The following is a 15,284-nucleotide window of genomic DNA, read 5'->3' as shown; positions in this document are numbered from 1 at the left end:
AGGCCCCGGGAGCGGCCCCGCGGCGGTCCCGGCGGGCGGGCCCGGCCCCGCGCTGGCCGCGGCGCGCCGCAAGGACGGCGGCCCCACCGGCAAGTTCTGGGAGAGCCCCGACACCGTGTCCCAGCTCGACTCGGTCCGCGTGTGGCTGGGGAAGCACTACAAGAAGGTGCGGCCCGGCGAGGGCGGCGGGCGCCGGGCGGGCTGGCGGGGGATGGCCGGGGATGGGACGGGGGGCCCGAGGTCGCCGCCGCTCTTTGTGAACCGCGGCCTCGCCGCTGCGGCGGGCGCGGGGCCGGGTCGGGGGCAGCCCCGGGGACATTTCCGCTCCCTCGGCGCCGGCCGGTGCTCGGGGCCGCGTTTGGGGCAGCCCCGGTAAGCCCCGGGGACGTTCCCGCGGCCGCGGGGGCCCGGCCGGTGCCCGCTCGCCCCAGGCAGTGACTTTCCTGTGCGGGCAGGTCCCGGCCCGGCTGGGTTTCGCTTCAGCCGCGCCCCGGCCGTGTCGGGAGTGCTGGAAAAAGGGAGGAAAAATCCCTCAAAATCCCTTCGGTGCTTTTGGGGGCCGCGTCCGGCCGCGTTAAAGCCCCGCGTGTTGCTCCGAGTTCGCTCGGCGGCAGCGTCGCTGCTCGCTCTGGTGCCCTTGGGCTCCTCTTCCTCCTCGCACACTTCGCTCGGCTCGCTTGCTTCGCTTTAAGTGGTTTTTCCCGTGTGCTGGTTTTGTAACTTCATTTCAATACCTGAGCCGTGAAGAATCACCCGGTGTAGCTTTCCAGCGCTGTAGCGATCCTGGAAGAGCTTTAGTTGGATCGGAGCGGTGCCCAGGGGGGGCTGCGCAGCCCAAAGGTGCCTTAATCTCCGTATTTTCCCAATGCTGGGGCCATCCCGCCGGTCCTCGGCAGGCCCGGTGTCCATCACCCGTGGATGAGCTTGTCCCGTGCTGTTGGTTGGGTTCTTTGTGTGGTAAAGAATCTGAGAACGGGAATCTGAACTGGGAATCTGAGCTGGATCGGTGTGGGGTGAAACCAGCTCGGGCTCGGGTGTGTTTTTCCAGTCCTTCCAGCTCGGATCGGTGTGTGGGGCGCAGTTTGAAGCGGCAGCTCGAGCCCTTTGTGTTGATAGGGAAATGTAACAGAATATTTCTGCAGTTTGGCTTGTTCCGGTTGTGGTTCTGTGCTGTCCCACGCTTTGGAGGAGCTGTGGTTTTCCCTCTCGCTGTCCTGCCTGAGCACCCCAGGATCCCAGCAGATCCCTGGAGCAGCACCGCTGTTCTGAGGAGGGTCTGGGTGCCCTGCTGAGCACAGAAAGGTGTTTGCTGTGACTCCAAACCCCCCAGCCGGGCTGGCTCTCTCTGTACTGGCTGGGCAGGTTGTGTGTGGTGCAGGAATGGGAGCCAAGGAAAAACCTCTCCATTCAAATTGGTTATAAAAATGAGTTGTTCGTTTCTGATGGCTCTGGAAGGTAATTAGAGTTGGGCTAAGGAGACTTTACAGGGCAAGTGAATTTTGGAATGTTGCTGTGAAAATCCTTTTTAAAAATGGAAAATAATTTTGGTTTGGGGAAATAAGAAAGCTGATACCAGCATTTAAAGATGGAGCCTTAACACTCCAGAGGGAAGGGTTGATTCCCTTTTGGATGTGCTGTAAATGGAGTCTGCTTCATCTTGTGCCTGCTTTCGTCCTGCTGTAGGTGTGTGGCTCCTTCCAGAGAGGTACATGGTGATTTTAACTGGCTTTTGTCCAGTTTATACTCTTAAAAATAGATGTTTGTACATCTCGGTGGCGAAGCTGTCAGCAGCAGTTGGTGTGTCCAGCTCTGGGAGCTCCAGGGACACTGGGGGCCAGCTGGAGAGAATCCAAGAGCAGCACCAAGCTCCATCAAGGATCCAGAGGTCCCAAGGGGCAGGGAAAGTTAGAGAACTGCAATTACAGAGCTTCTCATTTTGTCTCTCGATTAGACAAGACTTTAATATGGAAGAGTTTTCCGTGTCTCCAGAGTACAACAAATATTGGGGAATTCTCTGTCTCCAGAGTACAATTGAGAAAGGAAGAGGTTTAAAGAGTAGTGTGGAAGACTCACGCTGGACCTTGCAAAACTTATTGATGGGCACCAAACATAATGACAGAAAATGAAATTATTAATATTGTAATGAAATTATTTATTCCAGGCTCCCTCCCGCCCCCTGTTTGTGTGTGTGAGGTCGGGAAGTCAGTTTGTGCTGTTTCTGTGCATCAATGCAGGAGGTGCCCAGCTCCTTCCCAGGCAGTAGGGATGCAGTAGGGATGTTGCAGCCTTGCTTCCCTGGGAGCTGGGAATGGGTTCATGCCGTGGGTTTGGAGTCCTGGGGGATCTGACAGACTTTCATAGAACAATGTCACAGGATCCTGGAATGGTTTGGGTGGGAAGGGCCCTTAAAGCCCATCCGGTGCCCCCCCTGCCATGGGCAGGGACACCTCCCACTGTCCCAGGCTGCTCCAAGCCCCAGTGTCCAGCCTGGCCTTGGGCACTGCCAGGGATCCAGGGGCAGCCACAGCTGCTCTGGGCACCCTGTGCCAGGGCCTGCCCACCCTCATACCCAGGAATTCCTTCCCAATCTCCCATCCATCCCTGCCCTCTGGCAGTGGGAAGCCGTTCCCTGTGTCCCGTCCCTCCAGGCCTTGTTCAAAGTAATTTGGGTAGACTGTAATGGACACCTTGATGTCACCATAGTTAATTAGAAATTTACAGTTCAGAAATAAATTGGGCAATTCTCTGTTTATTGTACTAATGCTTGTTTATCTCTAACATTGTGTATTGTTTAGATAGTTCCTTTCTCAGTAAGCCACATCCCTCATATTAAAATGGGGTGTCCCAAAGCAGTTATTTCCTGTCTATAAAACCTCTTTCTAAAGTATTTTGGGAGGGTTTTTAGCAGCTGCCTGATGAAGGATGCAGCCCCTGACTTTGGCCTTACAGCTGTGCTCCCCGAGGACCCATCCCGATGAGTTGTTCAGATCCAGGTCAATACAGTGAGCCCTGGGAGCTCTGGTGGCTCTGACAGCTCTGCCCCTCTGAGACAGAAGGCCGGAGAAGTTGATTTTTGGGAGGCAGGGAGGAGGGCGTTGAGGTTTTTAACGAGCAAGTGGAATGTTGAGTTAGAGGGGCTCGGGGCACGGGCCGGACACGGGCTCAGCACTCGGAGCTCTGGGGGCAGGGCAGAGCTGGGACCCCCTTGCACTGTGCAGAGGGGTCTGTCCCCATCCCTGGAGCTGCTGCTGCTCCAGGGGGTTGGACCGGTGCCCAGGGAGCGTCTGCAGGGCCAGAGCTGCGGGCAGAGCGGGGGATCCTTGCTCGCTGCCGCGGATGTCCCTGCGCAGGGGCCGGGGCTGGCTGGGCACCCCCTGCCCGTCCCCGCAGCCAGGGCTGCCCTGGGAGCGGTCGGAGCTCGCCGCCGCCCGGCTCTGCTGGCCTTGGCAAGAGTCTCCTCGGTGACTGGCTCGGATTTAATCCAGGGAGGGTTCTCTTTCTGCGGCTCTTTTGTGTTCTCACCTTTGAAAAGAAACAAGGGTTGTAACCCAAATCAAAGCGTTTTAGTGTGGGTTTTCTTTTCGCTCGTATGTGGTGATCTGAGCTGAAATGCGCTTTGTTTTGGGGGAAGGTGTGTGCACCGGGGCCACACCACAGAGCGCGATGTGGTTATTTGAGGTCAGTGCCCACATCAAAGGCGGGTGTGGATCTGTCCCCGGTCGGTGACAAAGGCTTTCAGGGCAGCTGCAGTGCAGGTCTGGCTGCAGAATGATTCCCTCTGCTGCTGCTCACACTGGTTTCTGACCACACGTTTTCTGCTCAAGTACATTGGGGGTGGTTTTGTGCTTCTAATGATTGTGGAAATGTTGGAAAACTCTTTGCTGTGTCAGTGGGGCTTTGGCATTTTAGCACGAGAGCAAAATCCTCTTATGAAACAGGGCATCATTCTGTTCTCCAGAATTCACCGCTTAAAAACCTTTATTTCCTGCAGGATCATTTTGTGGAGACGAGGGGAAAACCTGGAGATCTGTTGGGACTTGATCCTTCTGTGGTCCCTCAAACCCTCTGCGAATTGATCAGGAAATTGCTGTGTTTTAGTGCTTAAAGATCCGTTTGTGCTGCTCTTTAGGAGGCAGAAATGATGGAGGGGAGTCTTGGGCTTCTTTTTGAAGGGTTTTCTCCCTTATTGTTCAGGGGAACCTCAGGCAAGGTAATGGGCTTCTAATTAAAAGGATGTTCAGGATGTGCAGAGGAAGATGAGAAGGTATTGTCTTCCTTTATAGCTTCTAGCTGTCAGTGCCTCCTGCAAGAGGTGAAAATGGGAGCTGCAGGAAAAGGAATGATTGCCTGAAAAAGTTCACATATCTAAGAATAGGCTTTGCTAGGTGTATTCTCATGTAATTTTCCTTTTTCTCCGAAGGAAAATATCTGAAAAAAAAAAAAAAAAGTAAGTCAGTACAAGGATGCCACCTCTTCTGGATTTGTTTTTTTGAAGGAGGTTCATAAAATCCCAGACTGATTTGGGTTGCAAGGGACCTTAAGGATCATCCAGTGCCACCCCTGCCATGGGCAGGGACACCTCCCACTGTCCCAGGCTGCTCCCAGCCCTGTCCAGCCTGGTCTTGGGCACTGCCAGGTGCCCAGGGGCAGCTGCTCTGGGCACCCTGTGCCAGGGCCTGCCCACCCTCCCAGGGAGCAATTCCTTCCCAATATCCCATCTAACCCTGCCCTCTGGCACTGGGAAGCTGTTCCCCCTTGTCCGGTCACTCCAGCCCCTTGTCCAAAGTCCTGTGCAGAGCCAGGAGTCCGACTCAGTGATCTTTGTGGATCCCTTCCAACTCAGGATATTCTGTGATTCTGATGTAATTAAAACATTAATTCCTGGGGGAGGGAAGAGGTCAAATTAAAATGCAGCTTTGAAATTGTAGCCTTCAGTTCTTTCCAGGCTCGTGTTTCTAGTTTGGGATTTATACACAGGACAGGACACTCAGGAGCCTCACAGGAATTTGTGTCCTTTGAGTTGGGAACATTTAATTTCTCAGATATGTGTCTGCTCCTGAGAAAGTGCTGGGGGAACTCACATCTCAGGGTGGTCAGGCACTGAAATTATAATTGTTTCCATTCACACAATGTCTTTATGGTGTCTTTGGCTTTGGAGCTGGTGCTTTGCAAAGCTCAGTTAGGTTTGACTGGCATTTGGCACCACAGCTTTAAAACTTCGAGGGTTCTGGGTCTCAAAATCGGGTTTTTTTAAGGGGCTTTAGAAGAATCTGGTTTGAGCAAAGAGCAAAGGCTGAGAGTTACTGAGCAGAGGGACTGGGGTAGCTCAAATTGCTCCATGTTCTACCTGGAAAAGTGGTGTTTGTTCTTCTCTTGGAAGTCTTCTGGCACAGCGAGGAGGTGACATTCAGTGAGTGAGTACTGGATATTTAGGAGTGAGAAAAACTCAGCACCATGGGAGGGGTTTAATATTCCATGCTGTGATTTTACATTCACATTTTATTCGAAGCAGAACCTTGGGAGCTGCTCAGATTGTCCCAAAACATCGCAAGCGCAGCTGTGTGGCTCAGCTTTTCCCTCTGTGCAGAACATCCTATTTATACCAAGGGGTGCTCTGAGGATTAATTAGGAGTTGATTACAGCAGGAGGCTGTGAAGTTACTGCAGAAAGCTCTGTGTGTGTGGGCAGCACGAGCCTGTTCCTTTATTAGGAGCTGAGATCAGCTTGGAGCAGTTAATCCGTGTCTGTAACCCTGAGGAGCTGGGCATGAGCCTCGGGTGAGTGCTGGATTTTTAGCCTAAGGCTTGGAAAACGTTTGTGCTTGGTGCTTCTCCTGTGTAAACCCCTGCTCCACGCCTCCCCAGCCACACAGGGATCCCAAAATGCTAAAGCTCTGCTCTCCAAGTGCTGGAGGGAGCTGGGGTGTCACCAGTCAGCCTTCACTCCGAGCTTCCCTCTCCTCAATGAATGTGTGCTTTGTGTCTTGCAGTACGTTCAAGCAGATGCTCCTACCAATAAAACACTGGCTGGGCTGGTGGTGCAGCTGCTGCAATTCCAGGAAGATGCCTTTGGAAAACATGTCACCAATCCTGCCTTCACAAAGCTTCCTGTGAGTATTGGGGTTCTCGCTCTGCTCTCACAGCTCCGTGTCCTGCTCTTGCTCCAGTGTAGGTGCTGCTGGAATGTGTCCAGGGCATCCCTGCTCCAGCCCAGGCTCTTCCTGATGCACCCTCTGGAACAGCACACTTCTCCTCAATGCAGATTTTCAATGTAATGCAGCTTGTTCTCTGTATATTTGAAATTATTTCTGGAATGCTGTGGGAATATTTTAGTTTCTACTAAAATTCAACGTAATTCATCAGTTTTAAGTAAAATCTAGACTGGTGCAGACTAAACTGAGTGAATAAAATGCACTTTCTGAGGCAAACAAGCTCCCACTGGGCGTTTTGGTTGATTAAACTCCAAACTTGTAAAGCTGCCAAGGCTGGGAAATGACTTTGCCACGTTCTGCAGCAGCACTCGGTTACCTGGTTGGTCTGGGATGGTTCTCCAGTCCCTCAGGATACAGGTAGCCAGAAACAACATTGTGCTTTCAAATTCCAGCCTGGAACCCTGCCCACCACCCAAAGGATCTTGTCCCAGGGAGTGTGAGGTCCAAAGAGCTGGTGGAGGGCAGGGGATGCAGGACAGGGAAGGACAGAGGGATCTGGGCGGAGGGCAGGGATGGCAGCCAGGTGCCAAGGCCCAGCTGGGTGATTGAGGGAGGTCTGTGGGCCAGGACAACTGTCCTAAACCTGTGTGTAAGTGTGGCATCAGCAGGGAGGGGTGTGCTCATCTGTGCCCCAGGATGTGTGCTGGCATTGGGGTCACGCCTTTGGGGTTCTGGATAGGTGGGTGCACACAGCTGGAATCATTTACAGCCAGTTCCAGTGCTGAAGCCAATTGAAACTGAAGTTGGCCTGACAGCTGTTAGAGGAATTCCTGTGGCTGGGGGTCCATGTGACAGGACAGGGCCTTTCTTTGTTCTGTGCTGGGTTTCCCCAGGTGTTTTGCCCCTGTAACCTCTCCATGAGGGGTGGGATGTGCACACTCCTTCACTGGAAGGTATTTTCAAATTCACAGGGTGAATATTGGAACAATTCCCAGATGAATTCTGGAAGGAATCCTTCCCTGTGAGGGTGGGCAGGCCCTGGCACAGGGTGCCCAGAGCAGCTGTGGCTGCCCCTGGATCCCTGGCAGTGCCCAAGGCCAGGCTGGACGTTGGGGCTTGGAGCAGCCTGGGACAGTGGGAGGTGTCCCTGCCATCCAGGGGGGCACTGGATGGGCTTTAAGGTCCCTCCAACCCCAACAGTTTTGGGATTTTAAGAATCTCTTGGTGCTTTGGAGTGCACCCAGCAGCACCCCAAGGTGCCATTGAGATCTCACCACTTCTCCTGATACCTTGGTGATAGTGGGAAGCTTTAGGGACAGAGGGAGCTTTGCAGGGCTTTATTTGGATGTGGCAGCACAAACCATAAACCTGCCCACATTCCACAAGTGCATAAACCATTGGAGTGCTCCTGAGCCTTAAATCAATTTGTGTTATCTTAAAAATGGGCAATAAACGCTGCAGTGGCATCATAAAGATGTTGTTCCTGTGTTTGTTCTTACTGCTTCAAAGGTCTAATCTGGTCAAATTTGCTCAGCTTAATTTACAGCACTTGGATCTCGGTTACTTCCAGCAGGAGACGACACCTCCTCAGCACATCTTCAGGAGTGCTGCTGCCTGGGGGTCTCTGCTCTGCTCCCAGCAGAAAGCCCCTGGTAACCAGAGCCTGGCCACTGAGCAGCTCCCCACGCTCTGCTTTGTGCCTTGTGCAAGTGTTTTATATTTACTGAGAAATACAAAATAATCCATGATCAAAGCAGGTCCTGCTGTCGCCTCTCCCTGGTCCTGCCTTCAGCTGGCCCATCTGCCTGTCTCCATTTCCAGGATAACTTTGACAGCAGCCGGCTTCTCCCAAGCACAACCTTCCTGACCAGAGAGGTCAGGAAAGCTGCAAATAAAATCCCAAACTAAAATGTGTCAGAAAAAAATGAGCTTTCTGTGCAGGAAACAGGGGTTTTCTCAATAATCTTTCAGAGGAAGGACTTGGTGGGACTTCTGGAGCCTCCAGCCTCCTCGAGCTCCTGTTTGAAGTGCAGTTGTGGAATTCTTGCTTTGGGAACGGGTGACTCACGTGTACTCTGGTGAAACTAAGAAGGAAGAAATGAGCTGGATTGAAATGAGGTGGATTTGGTGCTCTAGGGCAGATCTACAGCTCCTGACAAACAGCTTTCCGTGGGGGAGGGATGTGAATATGGAATATCTGAACTCTGCTTCAGGTGCTCATTTCTGATGATCTGGTTTGATGTTCTCATACAGAAGAGCTGCTTCCCTGACAGCTATGATTTGAGGTTTAATTTACTATGAAATGGGTGTTCAAAGAGTACTTTGTATTTTTACAGCTCTACAAGGAATTATTTTCGAGGAAAGACTTGGAGCTTTCAGATACATCAAGTCCTTGCAAATACAAAGAATTCTGCTTAATCCAAATGCATTTAATCTTCAGGAAACATTCTGAAAGGAGAACCTCAAACTCCCAAAGTGCTTCATCTGAAAATTAACTTTTCATTTGATATGTTCTATGTCTAAAACTCAGCTAACAAGTACATATTTGTTTAAAATAATTGCATAAAAGTCAGTGTCACTGTTTTTCCTTGTTCTCTTGGGTTCCAGGCAAAGTGCTTCATGGATTTCAAAGCTGGAGGTACATTATGTCACATTCTTGGTGCTGCTTACAAATATAAGAATGAACAGGGCTGGTAAGTTTTTATTTGTGGTTTATACACCTTTTGCATGAAACCAAGCACATGAATTGCTTATGCAAACTACCTAAAGTTTAATCCTTCCTGGAGAATCGGGCAGGCAAGGCGGTGGAGATGGGAAGAGGGAATTTTTTCCTGTTTTGCTGATGGTAGCTTTTTAAAGACACACCCCCACACTTCTAAATTTAAAGAGAAATTGGCCAAGTTTAAGGTTTTGGGTCTGTACTTGGAGTTAATTACAAGTGTGAGGCTCTTTTTTTATTTCCTTGCTGTCTGACTGAGAAAATGAACCAGGATCGGAGTCTCACTTCTGTGAGATGTAAATCTTTATTTCTGTATTGATTATTTGGTTTAGTTATAATTGGGAAATGCTGCAGATTCTAATAAATGCTCAGATTTCCATTGCTCCAAAAATGGGGAGTGTAAGCACTTAGAAACTGCCCCTGTAGCTGTTGACGCTGGTATGAAAAATATCCCTGTGACATCCCAGGAGTGGTTTAACCTGGGTGTTGTTAAGTTATAATCCTCTTCCCAAGTGAACAGCAGCATAGGATCATAAAATCCTGGAATGGTTTGGGCTGGAAGGGCCCCTAAAGCCCATCCAGTGCCACCCCTGCCATGGCAGGAACACCTTCCACTGCCCCAGGCTGCTCTGAGCCCTGTCCAAGCTGGCCTTGAAATTAGGATTTTTGAGAGCATTGGGCAAAAAAATGAGGATGAAAAGTCAATAAAGGTAAACAATAAAAATAAGCAGAGATTGTTCCTGTCCACAAACTTAAATAGTTTGGATGTGATGTTTCCAATCTGTAACTGCATTCCTGGAATTGACTGTCGTTTTTACACACAAGAGCCATTTAAAAGGCAGAATAAAGTTGTTTGAGAATGGATGGTTGTTTTTAGGAATTATTTATGCTTATATCTGCTCTATCTGGGGTGGATATATCAGGAATAAGCTGCTCTCAGGGGTTTTCCTACTCCAGTCTTGCCAACACCTGGGACAGGCACCTGTTTGCAGTGTGGTTTATCAGGAGTGTCTTGCTACCTCTTGGCCTTAAGATACAGGAATGAAATGGTTCCAACTTGAGAAATATTTGAATATTTCAATGCCCCACGTTTTTACCAAGCAAATCTCGTTTCCAGTCAGTTGCCCAGCCCAGCTGAGCTCTGGGGCTGCCTCCTCCCCTGTCCCTCCCTTGCTGCTGCCTCAGGGTTAGCGTGGTAGTGCCTGGTGTCTGTGCATGTGGGCCGTAGCGGGCAGTAATCCTGGAACTTAACTCTGAGGATCACCCCTAGAGCCTGGAATGTGTCCTCACTGACTCAACCAAATAATCCGTGGTGTTTGCCTGAACTGTGATTGATTTGATTTTTGAATGGTCTGCATTGTCGCTCCTGCTTAACCTGTTTGTGACTGATCTGTCTTATAGGAGAAGTCCCTTTCCTCGCCACAATAGGTATGTCTGAGAGCTGGACATACCTGTCCCTCACTGCAGCCCAAGCCAACGTGGCACAGGGAGTCTCTTAAGCTGAGGACAGGAAGAATTAGTGCCATTTTATCCAAATGGGCAGCTAAAAAAGTGCTGATGATTAATGTATCGATGTCCTTCTCTGGGTTTCTGAAGCAGGCAGGGATCTGGGGTCATGCACCATTCTGTGGATGCACAGTGCAGGTTTTGAGCAAAACATGTAAAAATTTTGGTCATGCCCTGAGTGTCTTTGTCTCACAGGTACCAAGAGTTCTGTAGGTGTTTATTTGGCATTTATCTCCCACTGAGCCATTCTGGGTGTTTCAGACACAAACCATGGCTGAGTACTGGAGAAGGGGCTTGATCTTGACTCTAAAATCCTCTGTTTTATAGGTGTAAAATACTTTATTAACAGGGGCCTGACAGCCTTGATGTCTGGTCCTGCTTCTGCAGGTCAGGGTGAACTTTTCAAAGCACCCAGCAGAGTCATAAATTCCTCTTAAAAAGACTGATTCCAGTAAACATGCCAGGATCTTACGTTTGATTTGTTTGCCATGTCCTCAGTTTGAAGGGCAGAGTCCCTAATGTCCTTTAGGACAGAAACCATCCCCCCTGACAGAGGATGTTTGTAGAGCTGCCCAGCACCTCAGAGTGTTCCCACAGAACCACCTGCCTGGGCACCTCCCTCCTGAAAATCCCAGGAGCCTCCCATGGAGAAGAACGTGGTGCTGCCAGCTGGGGTGTCACGTTTGATTTAGTGGGGTCACATGCTGGTGTGGTCACAGGGCTTGGGGCTAAAAGTCTTGGGGCTACTCTTTGCTTTCCTTTACCTTCTCTGAACATTTATGGACTGGGAAAGGGGGTTTGTTGCTGGAAAAAGGGCTGTGTTTATAGGAAACTGTCCTTGGCTGTGGAATAACTGGTTTGAGCTGGGCGGTGGTTGCAGCCCATCAGTCCCTCGTGGGGAGGCTTTCCCGCTGCACTGGGTGTGCAGGACTTTGGATTTCACACCCTGCCACCACCTCACACCCCAGGGAGCCTTTCCAGACTCCAGCAGCAGCGTGTCCCCAAACCGGGGAGGTGCAGGTCACGTTCTACATCTGAGAGGCACAGCCTGAGGGTTGAGCACCTCCTGGGGCTTTGGGAGAGGCTGGGTCGGGAGGGCTCAGCCCCATCCCCGGCAGTCCCTGGTGGTGCTGTGGAAGTGCTGGTGCTGGATGTGGTGAGGGGCTGCTTGGGGCTGGGGTTGTCCCTGCTCAGGTTCTGGGGGTCACCACTCAAATCCCTCGTTTGGGTTGGCCCATCCATGAGTTCCAAACGTGTGCAGGGGTCAGGTGGGTACAGCAGAGGGGATCTGGGGGCTCTCGTGCTGCTTCCCAGGAGGAATTCTCAGGTTTTGTGTCCTTCCCCCATTTCTGATGGACAAATCTCCATTGGTATTGCAATAATTGTGGTGATTTGCCCATGAAATACCGAACTTCAAAGCACCAGGGTCCAGTAAAGGCAGTGATAAAATGCTGACCAGGATTATTCGCTGCCTGTGTTCTGGGGGGGGTGGTTTGTTCTCACACCAGGCAGAGGAATTGCTGGTTTTCCTGGATTCCCAGGACTGGAGGACGGGTGCAGCTAGAAGTAAGAGAACCGTGAGAGCTCTTTCATGAATATTCTCATCTGGCTGTTGAAATCCATCGTGGTTGTGTGTTTAATTACCCCCTGTGACTGTGGTGGAATGCACGACCCTGCTGCAGGGTTTGGTGGACACTGTCAACCTTCCTTTTTCTCCCTGAACATATCACAAGTCAGCTGCATTTGTTGATTTGGTTCATTGTGGTTTTCTTGGCTTGAGGGTGCCGAGTGCAGCAGGAATAGTTGTGCCTGTGCTCCAAGTGTCCTTACGCCACTGCCATGATCCAGTGTTTGTGTGGAACGGGGAAGGTTCTGGACTGCTGGCAGGGGGGCGACTTGGAGTTAATATTTCTGAATCATTTCCCTCAACAGGAGGAGGTTTGACCTGCAGAATCCCTCCCGGATGGATCGGAACGTGGAGATGTTCATGAACATTGAGAAAACACTGGTGCAGGCAAGGAGCTCCCCCAGCAGCACTGCTCGGGCCAGGGATCCTCCCCACCCCCTGGGGACTCAGGGAAGGGCTTCATCCTGCCCTTTGCAGGAATATGGGGCTCTCCCTTCCCTCTCCCACCCAATTTAGTCACAATTCCACGTTTTCACTTGAAAAATGCAGAGTATTTCCACTGACCCTCTGGGGATATGCAGAGGGTGAGGAAAACCTGTTGCAAGGTAGGAGAAAACATCCCATGTGTCCCCATGTCCCTGTGGAAGTGGCACCCTTGGGACTGAGTAAGTGGTCCTGTGCACACCCATTCCAGGGCTGACCTTCAGTTTGATCTACACTGGCCTTTTTTCAGGTTAAGGTACATTTTAGTCTCACTTTATCAAACACATTATTATCTATACCCATTAAGCAGCTCTGTGGAGTCTAATTTGAAGTTCAGTTTTTTTCACTGCTGCATGGGAATAATGTATGATTTTTTCAGACTCTAAAGCCAAGTTCAGTGTATAATAGAGTCAAAACATAACTTTCAGGTGTTGTTAGGAGTGGCAACAGAAAGAAGAACAGCAAAAAGCAACAATATTCTTATTACAGAAAGACCTTGCCAGTGTGCAGGGGTTTCAGTGCATAATAAAACCTGGGCAGGGCTTTGCTGGGGAGGTGTGTGGAGGGAATGTCCCTGCCCAGGGCTCCTGGAGCTGGGATCACTGATCTGTGTTGCCCCCTGCTCTGGGTTCCTTTGGAGTTCCAGCACTGGGGGTTTTAATAGGAATAGTGTGATTTTTGCCACGGATCACCTCCTAATTCCTTGTTTAACTTGCTGTTCTCTCACAGAACAACTGTCTGAGCAGACCAACCATCTACCTCATTCCTGACATGGAGCTGAAGCTGGCCAACAAGCTGAAGGACATTGTCAAACGTCACCAGGTGAGTGTCACACAGCACAGCTGTACCCAGCGTTGGTCAGCTCTGAGGGAGAACCCCTGGGTTACCCTGGGTGGGTCTGAGGACACGGGGCTGCAGCAGCAGCTCTCTTGTGGAGTGGTTTTTATCCTCCCATGGATGCTGAATCCTGGCTGTGCTCCAAAAGCAAACCTGGACCTGCTGCTGCCAGGTGGCTCTGGCTGAGCTGGGGGCAGGCCTGGCTGATTTATTGCTCAGTACAGGTTTGTCCAAACCTGGGACTCAAGCAGGGAGTGAGGCAGCTGTTCCAGATGTGTGGGACAGCAGAAGGAAGCTTCACTCTTTAAGTGATTGTTGGTTTTTGCTTTATTTCACTCTCTCACTGCTGGTGCTGAGCAGAGCCCAGGCAGCCCCAGACATTCCAACACCTTGGAATTCCAGGTGCTAAAGGATGGCCTGAGTGAGATTAATGGCTTCATCTCTTACAAACATAAACAATCTTCTCCCTTGTCTGGAGAGAGATACCCTGGAACGTGACCCCTGGCTTTTGTGTCAGGACAATTCACAGCTGTAGCCAAAGAGTTTCTTTTCCAGATTTAATGTATTTCCTGTGTTGTGATTATGAACCATTGTCTCAGCCTCAGTGGGGCAGATTTTCACAAGTTGCTCTTAGTTATTTGGCTGATTCAGGACGGGTGTTATTGCTTAAATTAGAGTGAATGAGTCAATTTTCCTTTCCTAGAGGAAGTCTGTAGTGAGCTCCACGCTGTATCCATGAGTGATTGAAGGGATTTCTAAAGCAGCTTTGTCTCTACAAGGATGTGAAGAGATGAAAACAGAAGTTGTCCCTAATTCTCTTTTTGGGCTCTCCTTTGCTCTGCCTCTGAATTCTCATCTTGTCACTAACTTTGCTTCCTCACTCTCTTGGTTTTCACTTTTTAACCCCTTGCTGTCATCTCCCCACGACCCCAGCCCAGCGCCTGTAGCTCCCTGGTATCCCAAGTCCTCCCTGCTCCAGCTTCTCTTCATCTCTTGTGTTTTAAAGCTCCACAGGAAATAAATGAACCTTAATTATGTGGTTCACAAAGCTCAGATCTACAGGAGCATCTTCAGCTCATGGGGAGCTAAGGGAGAATTTCCGTCCTTTTTCCTCAAACACTGGGCAGGTTCTTCATTCGTGCCAGGGCTCTTTCTCTAAATTCTTATTCTCCAGCTCCCTCCTTTGCTGCTGCTCAGAGCTGCTCCTGGCCCTTCTCTGAGTTCTGGGAACTCTTGGAGTGGGAATTCTTGCCCTTCAGCCCCTGATCCCAGAGTATCTCCTCATCCTGCTCCCACAGTGCTGCTCTAATTCCTCCTTTTGCTGCTGCCATCCAGGGATGGGATTTGCAGCTTGTTGTGCTCTGAAAGAAATCTCCCACGTGTTTATGGGATGGAGGTTTTGAACACCATTTTCCTACCAAACTGTTGCAAAACACAACATCCCTGCAGACTGGGAGATTCTGATCTTTGGGAATGACTCTTCCCATGTGGAGGCTGGGGCTGTCTGCAGCATGTGGGGGAATCTTCTGGGCCTCTGCAGGAGGGAAGGACACTTGCTGGATTGGCAGTGTTAGGGATTTATTTCACAGATGTCTGAGCCTGTAGTAGATTTTTTTTCCAGATTGGTGTAGGTCGAGTAGGAATATTGTTATGGCTTGTGCCCATAGGAAGAGAAATTGCTTTATGGACCTCTCCACAACTTCCTGACAGGAGGGTGGAGCTAATTGTGGTTCTCTATATTTTTTCTGCTGAGGTTCTCTAGACTTTTTCTGCTGTAAATTGTCATATTTACAAATTGTTTTGGACCAAAATGTAGAAAGTCACAGGTACTTTCTTACAACCTATTTTTGTGTGAACTGGTTCCATTTATCGTGAGGGTTGGGGCAGAGGGAACAAGGGCAACAAAGGGTTTGGGATGAACAGAGCAAAAGATGACAGAGTAATTTGGCAGCAGCCTTAAA

At 50.3% G+C, this 15,284-nt stretch overlaps 1 protein-coding gene across 1 annotated transcript in view; it reads left to right on the top strand.

The window, feature by feature from the left end:
* Nucleotides 1–8: 8 nt before the first annotated feature.
* The window catches only part of SMARCC1 (SWI/SNF related, matrix associated, actin dependent regulator of chromatin subfamily c member 1), a 65,573-nt gene continuing 50,297 nt past the window's right edge, over nucleotides 9–15,284 (top strand). The window contains exons 1-5 of the mRNA XM_042022290.1: nucleotides 9–166; nucleotides 5,990–6,109; nucleotides 8,759–8,844; nucleotides 12,309–12,390; nucleotides 13,216–13,308. Of these exons, the coding sequence (XP_041878224.1) occupies nucleotides 8,771–8,844; nucleotides 12,309–12,390; nucleotides 13,216–13,308 (249 nt within the window). The 5' untranslated portion in view covers nucleotides 9–166; nucleotides 5,990–6,109; nucleotides 8,759–8,770. The remainder of the gene's footprint in view (nucleotides 167–5,989; nucleotides 6,110–8,758; nucleotides 8,845–12,308; nucleotides 12,391–13,215; nucleotides 13,309–15,284) is intronic.

The sequence above is a fragment of the Corvus kubaryi genome, unplaced genomic scaffold (genome assembly GCF_017639235.1).
Source record: "Corvus kubaryi isolate FWS band 111438036 unplaced genomic scaffold, C.kubaryi_AGA036_p1.0 37193, whole genome shotgun sequence".
In the NCBI taxonomy this organism is placed as follows: Eukaryota; Metazoa; Chordata; class Aves; order Passeriformes; family Corvidae; genus Corvus; species Corvus kubaryi.
The sequence above is the reverse complement of the archived record's forward strand: the minus strand, read 5'-3'. Positions and strand labels throughout refer to the sequence as shown.